The 8,399-nt window shown below is 44.3% G+C and overlaps 2 protein-coding genes across 2 annotated transcripts; one reads left to right on the top strand and one right to left on the bottom strand.

Annotated features, from left to right (window-relative positions):
• Positions 1–589: 589 nt before the first annotated feature.
• Positions 590–988, top strand: LOC137954991 (uncharacterized mitochondrial protein AtMg00860-like). Its single transcript, XM_068801880.1, has one exon. It carries the CDS (start codon positions 590–592, stop codon positions 986–988), a length of 399 nt encoding a protein of 132 aa, XP_068657981.1.
• Positions 989–6,611: 5,623 nt separating this feature from the next.
• Positions 6,612–7,352, bottom strand: LOC137954989 (uncharacterized). The gene has a single exon (XM_068801879.1). It carries the CDS (start codon positions 7,350–7,352, stop codon positions 6,612–6,614), a length of 741 nt encoding a protein of 246 aa, XP_068657980.1.
• Between the last annotated feature and the right edge of the window lie 1,047 nt (positions 7,353–8,399).

The raw sequence follows: 8,399 nt of genomic DNA, 5'->3' as shown, positions 1-8,399 counted from the left end.
GCATCAGATTGAAACTGGGGACAAAACCTCTGGTGGTTCGGCCTTACCGTTACTCCTACTTACAGAAGGATGAAATTGAGAGACAGTGCCAAAATATGCTCGCCCAGGGAATTATTCAGCCCAACAGGTCTCCTTTCTCATCCCCGATGTTACTAGTAAAAAAACATGACTAGTCCTAGAGATTTTGTGTGGACTACAGGCAGCTCATTGCTAAGACAAATTTCTCATTCCCGTGGTGGATGAGCTGTTAGATGAGTTACATGGTGCCACTATATTTACAAAGCTGGACTTGAAGTCAGGTTATCATCAGATTAGAGTTCATCCTTCAGATGTAGAGAAGACCACGTTCCGCACGCACCATGGGCATTTCGAGTTCCTAGTGATGCCCTTTGGTCTCTCCAATGCGCCATCCACTTTCCAGGCCCTCATGAATGAGGTATTTATCTCTATCTTACGAAAATATGTTCTAGTCTTTTTTGATGATATATTGGTGTATAGGAAATATTGGGACGAGCACCTTCAACACCTTCATAGGGTATTTACTCTCCTACATTCACATCATTTGGTTTTATACAAGTCCAAATGTTCTATGGGCACACCCGAGGTGGCATACTTGGGCCACATTATTTCTGCAGTTGGGGTGAAGGTTGACCAGAGCAAGATTCAGGTCATCACAAACTGGCCTCCTCGCATATCCATCACAGCGTTAAGGGGATTTTTGGGCCTTGCTGGTTATTACAGAAAATTTATTCGCAGCTACGGACAAATTGCAGTGCCACTCAACAATCTCCTCATGAAAAATGCTTTCAGCAGGTTCGAGCCAGCGGATCATTCTTTTCAGCAGTTGAAGGCAGCCTTATCTTCAGCACCGGTTTTGCAGCTACCGGACTTTGATGAGTTGTTTGTAGTGGAATGTGATGCTGCGGGCAGGGATATAGGTGCAATGTTACAGCAACAATGCCACCCGATCGCTTATTTCAGCCGATAGTTTGGCCAACACCATCACAAACTCGCGGCTTATGAAAGGGAATTGATCGGTTTAGCTAAAGCCATCCAGCATTGGAGGCCCTATCTCTGGGGGCACCCATTTCTTATTCGGGCCGATCATTCAAGCCTGAAGTATCTTCTTGAGCAGCGTCTCACCACCTTTCCCCAGTAGCACTGATTGAGTAAACTGATGGGGTTTCACTTTACCGTTGAGTATAAACCTGGCAGTCTGAATATGGGGGTCGATGCCTTGTCTCATCGGGACATTCCAGAGCCACAATTGCATGCTATCAGTCATCCCTGAAGTCTTTTCTTGGACTCTATTAGGGAGGAGACACATCAGCATCCAGAACTCATTGCCTTATATCATAATATTCAGCAGGGGACCTCAGATAGCCATTGGACGATCCAGGATCGTCTTATCCTGTTCAACAATAGGATTTTTCTGCACCCCACCTCGCGAATATTTTTGGAAGGGTATGAAGAGAAGTGTAACAGAGTATGTGGCAGCTTGTAAAACTTGTCAACGAAACAAGGCCGAATCATTAAGTCCAACAGGGTTGCTCCAACCTCTTCAGCTACCGTCACAGGTATGGTCAGATATTTCTAGTGACTTCATTGATGGCCTTCCCACCTCTTCAGACAAATCCGTTAAATTTGTAGTGGTTGACCGCGCCTCCAAGTATGGCCATTTCCTCCATCTGGCGCATCCCTACACAGCAGCTCATGTGGCTCAGCTCTTCATGGATAATATTGTCCAGTCACATGGGGTGCCTGCGTCTATTACCAGTGACAGGGATGCCATCTTCACCAGTTTGTTCTGGAAAGAACTCTTTAAGCTGCAAGGCACCAAATTGGCGTTCTCTTTCGCCTACCACCCGCAAACTGATGGACAGATCGAGGTGGTCAACAGGACGCTTGAGATGTATCTCCGTTGTTTTATGGGGGACTCACCTAAATGGTGGGTTCAGTGGCTGGCATGGGCCAAATTTTGTTATAACACATCCTACCACAATGCTCTCGGCACTACTCCGTTCAAGGTAGTGTATAGTAGAGATCCACCTCGGCTTTTATTGTATGAACCAAGTGCATCCAAGGTTGCCACCTTGGACCAGGCTTTAGCAGAAAGGGATGTCATGCTCAGTGAGGTATGTACTCATCTCCAGGAGTCCCAACAGGCCATGAAACTCTATTATGATAAGAAGCACCAGGCCGTCTTCCTCTCTCCATGGGATTATGTGTGGCTATGTCTCCAACATTACCGAAAATTTTCACTGACAGCCTCCAAACGTCACAAACTCTTACCAAATTATTATGGGCCCTTCCAGGTGTTGGACAGCGTTGGCACAATCACCTACCACTTGCAGCTTCCACCAGAAGCCAAGATTCATAATGTGTTTCATGTCTCCCGATTGAAGGCCTTCCAGGGAGACTCCCCATTCCTACACACACCTCTGCCACCGCTACATGAACGTCGGGTCCTTTCTACTCCAGTGCAGGTGTTGCAGGCTCACCGCATTCAGGGCGATTGGGAGGTTCTAGTGCAGTGGGCTGATACTGACCCCATTGACACTACATGGGAGCCCTTAGCCGCTTTCAGGACTCTCTACCCCTCTTTCGAGCTTGCGGACAAGCTCTTTCTCCAGGAGGGGGTGATGTTATGAACTCCATAGCATCCCAAGTTATCAACAGACGTAGGAATTAAATTATCCTATTTTCCCTTTGCATGTATGATGAATTTGGTTTGGTTTGGTTTGAATGTAATTTTGCGTGAACCATGTGACCCATAAGTCTGAGTTTTAATTTCGACCCCAAACCTATTTATTGGGACAAATAGCTGAATGAAGATTAAACATTGAATCATTTAGTTTTAGCCAGGTCGGATTCTCCCTCAGAGGTCCAGGTCGAGCCTCCTCAACACTCAATCCATTTCCACCATTACAAGTTCCAAGAACAGGAGTTCTCTTCCAGCATCAACAACCAATCTGGAGGGAAGAGAGGGAAGAAGGGTGACAATATCTATGGCCCGGGAAGATCCCAATAGAGGTTTGGAACATATGGTGGACTATCACTTCAAACAGGAAGATCCTATTGTCAAGAAGGATTCCCGACAGTGAAGCAAGACCACAGAGTGGCGACGGCCAGAGTTCACGCTCTAGTTTCTCGAGAGCTAAGATGACATTCGTCAGACAGTAGCTGATGGTACAGTAAGAGCTCTAACCTCTTACGGCGGTGGATGGAACCACCACCACCTCATGGGATGGACCGAACAGTATAGATGGTGAGCATCATGCTCTCTGGACTCTCGGCGAAGAGGACGGTGGGTGAAGATGAATAGTCTCAGAAAATACTCTCTTGCCTTTCTATCTCTTCATTACCTATTTAAGCTTAGGTTTAAGAGGTTAGTACATAATCCAAATTATACAACAATTATAATCAGAAATTCTATCTTAATTACAATGCAAGATATCATAACATCCCCCCTCAAATTGATGTTGGTGAGTCAATCAACAAGAATTTGTCAACCATAAAATTATGCCGCGGTTGAGACAATGCTTTGGTGAAGACATCAGCCACTTGAAGATCCGAAGAGATGTACGGAAGAGATATTATCCGGTGCTCCAAAGTGTCACGGATAGAGTGAAAGTCAACCTCAACGTGCTTGGTGCGCTCATGGAAAATAGGATTGGTCGCAATCTGAATAACACTAGTATTATCCGCATGAAGGGGTGTAGAGGAGGTCTGAGGAAACTGGAGCTCAGCAAGAAGACCGTGGAGCCAAATAACTTCATAGCACGCAGTAGACATGATGCGATACTTCGCTTCAATAGATGACTTGGACACCCGGTCCTGTTTCTTACATATCCAAGAAATCAGTGCATCCCCTAAAAACATACACCAACCTGTAGTAGAATGACGGGCATCGGGGCACCCTTTCCAATCAGCATCACTGTATGCAACCAATCAAAGCTCGGAGCCGGTAGGAAAGAAGAATCCACGAGTAGAGGACCCGCTCAGATAGTGGATGATATGCCAAACGCAAGATGAAGGTATCGAGGAGATGACATAAACTGACTGACCTGATGAATTGCATAGGAGATGTCTGGATGAGTAGTGGTCAACTATATAAGTCTCCCTACCAAACGGTGATAGAGAGTCATATCTTCAAGGAGAGTCCCTTCATCTTTTTTTATATTTGACATTGACCTCCATAGGGGTAGCCATAGAAGATGTGTCCTCCAACCCAGCGAGTGTAATAAGATATTGAATATACTTATGCTGGTTTAACAAAATACCAGTGGATTTGTGACATACCTCTAGCCCTAAGAAATACATGAGTTGCCAAAGATCCTTCATATGAAATGTGGTATGTAGCACCTGCTGCAGCTTGGTAATCAGTCTAGAGTCAGTGCCAGTATTAATGATGCCATCCACATAAACCTGAAGAATGACCATGCCCGCAGCAGACTTATGATAGAAAAGAGATTAATCATACTGACTTTTTGTAAACCTGTGGAGAATAAGTGTGCCACGAAATTTCTCAAACCAAGCTTGGGGGGACTTGCTTAAGCCCATACAGAGGACAATGAAGCTTGCAAATAGATCAGGAGAGCAGGTAGTCACCCCCGAGGGGAGCTTCACGTATACATTTTCCTGGAGGTCACCATGGAGAAAGTCATTCTTCACATTCATCTGATGCAGTGGTCAGGATTGAGAGGCTGCAATGGCTAATATAGTATGGACCATGGTCATCTTGGCAACCGGCACAAATGTTTCCTCATAATCGATCCCATATTCCTACCTGTTCCCCAGGGCCACAAGGCAGGCTTTGTACCTATCCAATGATCCATCTGAACGCAACTTGATAGAGAATACCCATTTACTCCCAAGAGGCCGAATAGTAGGAGGGCAAGTCACAATGTCCCAAATGTGATTTTCTTCGAGCGCTTGTAGTTTTGTTTGCATTGCCTTTTGCCAACATTCATGTGCCATAGCCTGTTTATAGATAGAAGGAAAGAAAATAGAAGACAAAGTAGCTACAAGTGATACAGGAGAGGGGAAACCATACCTTGCAGGAGAGTAAGAACGACGCGTGGATCTACAAAGAGTGATGGGATTAGGAGCAGAGGGAAGATCAGGAGCAAGCACCAGGTTAGGATGGGGAGGGGGCATCAATGAGTTGGGGTGCGGCTCATCAAAGCTCGGCAGGCTAGACATAGATGCAGAAGGCAGTGTAACTTGAGAGAGAAAGAAATATTGATTTTCAAAGAAGACCACATTCTGAGAAATACAAACTTGACACACCTGGGGATCATAGCAAACATAGCCCTTTTGAGAAATGACATACCCAAGAAATGCACACATAACTGATTGGGTTGTAAGTTTATGCCATTCATGATCAGGTAGATTCACAAAACAAACATAACCGAACGTCCGACGATCAGTGTAGGATGGAGAATAACCAAATAATTTAACAAACGGAGAGACATGATGCAAGGTAAGCGAGGGCAAGCTTTTGATTAAATGGACGGAGGTAGAGAGAGCTTCACACCAAATCCGAGGAGGAACAAATGATTCAATGAGAAGGGTGCGGACCATATCAAGAAGGTGACGATTTTTTCGCTCAACAACGCCATTTTGTTGTGGTGTCAAGGGACACGAACGCTGAGAGATAATGCCTTTGCTTTGAAGAAATTCCTAGAATTCAACCGACAAGTACTCGCCTCCAGAGTTAGAGCGTAGTACTTTAATGTGAGCAGAGAATTGTGTTTCAAAGAGTGCAAGGAACCTCTTAAAAATGACAAAAACTTCAGACTTAGCCCGTAAGAAGTAGACTCAGGTAAATCGACTAAAATCATCATTAAAGGTGACAAAGTACATATTTTGTGCATGCGAGACAACAAGAGCAATTCCCCAGACATCACTTTGAATAAGGTCAAAGCAATGGGAGGCATGTGAGGCATGATGAGGAAATGGTAGAACTTTACTTTTGCCTAGTTTGCATGATGAACAGTCAAAATAAGTATCAAGAGAAGTGTATTCTTGATTGCCTGATAAACCCGATTTAAATAATGTACGGAGGACAACCGAGTTTGGGTGGCCTAGACGTCTATGCCACATCTTAGTGCCAGAGCCAACAACATTACAGGCAAAAGAAAGTACAAGAGAACATGGAATAAAGGTGGAGAAAAAGACTTTAAGTGGAAATAGCCTACCCACTTTAGGCCCCTTCACTATCACCTTCCCCGATGATAGATCCTGCACAACACAGCCAGAGCGAGAAAATTGAACATTACAATTTTTATCAAATAGTTGACCAATGGATAGAAGGTTTGTCAATAGGCCACGAGACACAAAGACATCAGTTAAAGAATGAGAGAGATCACCAATAGCATTAATAGGCAGAGTGCTGCCATCAGCAGTATTGATGTGCAGGTTGCCATCATACTTTTTGACATTTGAAAGAGACACTACATTGTTGGTCATGTGGTTAGAGGCACCAAAATTAAAATACCATGGCTGAGTAGAGATTTTCAGCTTAACTGAGATACCAAAAGTAGAAAAAGCAGATATGATCATCTGTTGTACCATTTCAGGAGTGAGAGTGGTCGAACTTCCAGGTGCTAGAGAAATCGGAAGTGAGTGACGGGGATGGCAATCGGCAATGCTTCAGAACTAGAAGTACCAGTGGAGGCATGATAAGCTGTATTCTTCTTCTTTTCAGGGTGAGTAGGGCAAGTTGCGATGATATGACCCGTCTTCTTGCAATAGTTACAAGACTTCTTGAGGCATTCCTGAGCAAAGTGACCATATGCCTTGTAGTGGAAGCACTGAACAGAACTCATGTCCCGGCCCTTAATTTTCCCTTGTGCTACATAAGCCACTAGAGCTGAGATACCAGTCTGGACTCGATGTTCTATCCCGGCCTGAGTAGCAAGGTGCTGCTCTTCCCTCAGAAGTTCACTCAAATAGGCATCCAATGATAGCACTGGATGACAATTCATTAGATGTGATTGAGCAATCTCAAATTCTGGACGTAGCTTCATCAAGAATTGGTCTCGTTTACAGGTTTCATGTACGACTTGTACTACATAGAGAGCAGCAACCAGGACATTCTCATAAACAATATCAGTGTAGTCTGCCCACAAATTTTGGAAGCCCAAGAAATATTCTGCAATGGAAGGTCCTCCTTGTGTGAAAATTTCCATTTCATATTCGACTTGAAATCGCCGCGCCATGCTGGTTTGGTGATAAACCTTGTGGAGGTAGTTCCACGTATCTGATGCAGTTTTGTAAGGCCTCGGATTAAGGACTAGATGAGGCTCAATGGATCCAAGTATCCAGATCATGACTCTAGCATCCATGGTAGTCCATTTTGACAACGCTTCAGTTCGTGAGGTACCGGATCACTCCCATCAATATGACCCCATAAGTCTTTTCCCATGAGAAATAGCCGGAACTGAAATTCCAAAACACTATAGTTCTTACCCGTGAACTGAATAGGAGCGAAATCTAACTTGTCTGTTGACATGTTAAGACCAAAATTTTGTGAGAGTTTCAAAAATACCACCCCTCGGCCAACAAATTCCAGGTCTTCCCCACAATTTCAAAAATTCGAAATCTGCCCCCACAGTTTCAAAAATTCCAAATCTGCCCCCATAGTTTCAAAAATTCAAAATATGCCCCCAAAATTTCAAAAAGTTTCAAACCGGCCCCCACAATATTTGAAAATTACAGAAACTACCTTATGCAATAATTGAATTTCAAACTTAGGGAAAAAAATTTCAGACGATGTCGAAAAAAAACTAACGTGTCCGCTCTTCTTTTCCGGCGAGGGACACTTGGAGCTCGAACAGAGATTCTGACCACTCCTCCAAGCTCAGACTTTGTTTTCCAACCACCCCCGAGAGCTCTACCAAACTTTGAGTTTTTGGACAACAGCTCGTCAGACAGAGGTTCGACGAGCAGAAATCTCTTCTGGTGGAGGTGATTTGATAACTCTTTGGATGGAGCCTCTGATACCATGTCAAGAAGGATTCCCTACAGTGAAGCAAGACCACATAGTGGCAATGGCCAGAGTTCATGCTCTTGTTTCTCGGGAGCGAAGACAACATTCGTCGGACAGCAGTTGACAATACATCGAGAGCTCTAAGCTCTTACAGTGGTGGACGGAACCACCACCACCTCACGGGACTGATAGAATAATCCAGACGGAGAGCGTCATGCTCTCTGGACTCTTGGCGAAGAGGACAGCGGGAGAAGATGAAAAGTCTCAGAAAATACTCTCTTGCCTTCCTGTCTCTTCATTAGCTATTTAAGCTTAGGTTTAAGAGGTTATTACAAACTGGTCCATGGGCCCAATACAATGCCTACTCTAAATACCATATTTACATAATCCAAATTATACAACA

The sequence above is a fragment of the Aristolochia californica genome, unplaced genomic scaffold, assembly GCF_029961685.1.
Source record: "Aristolochia californica isolate CCGP_79_NKW_82.1479 unplaced genomic scaffold, dmAriCali1.0.hap1 SCAF_2, whole genome shotgun sequence".
In the NCBI taxonomy this organism is placed as follows: domain Eukaryota; kingdom Viridiplantae; phylum Streptophyta; class Magnoliopsida; order Piperales; family Aristolochiaceae; genus Aristolochia; species Aristolochia californica.
Note: the sequence above shows the minus strand (reverse complement) of the source record. Positions and strands in the feature narration are given on the sequence as shown.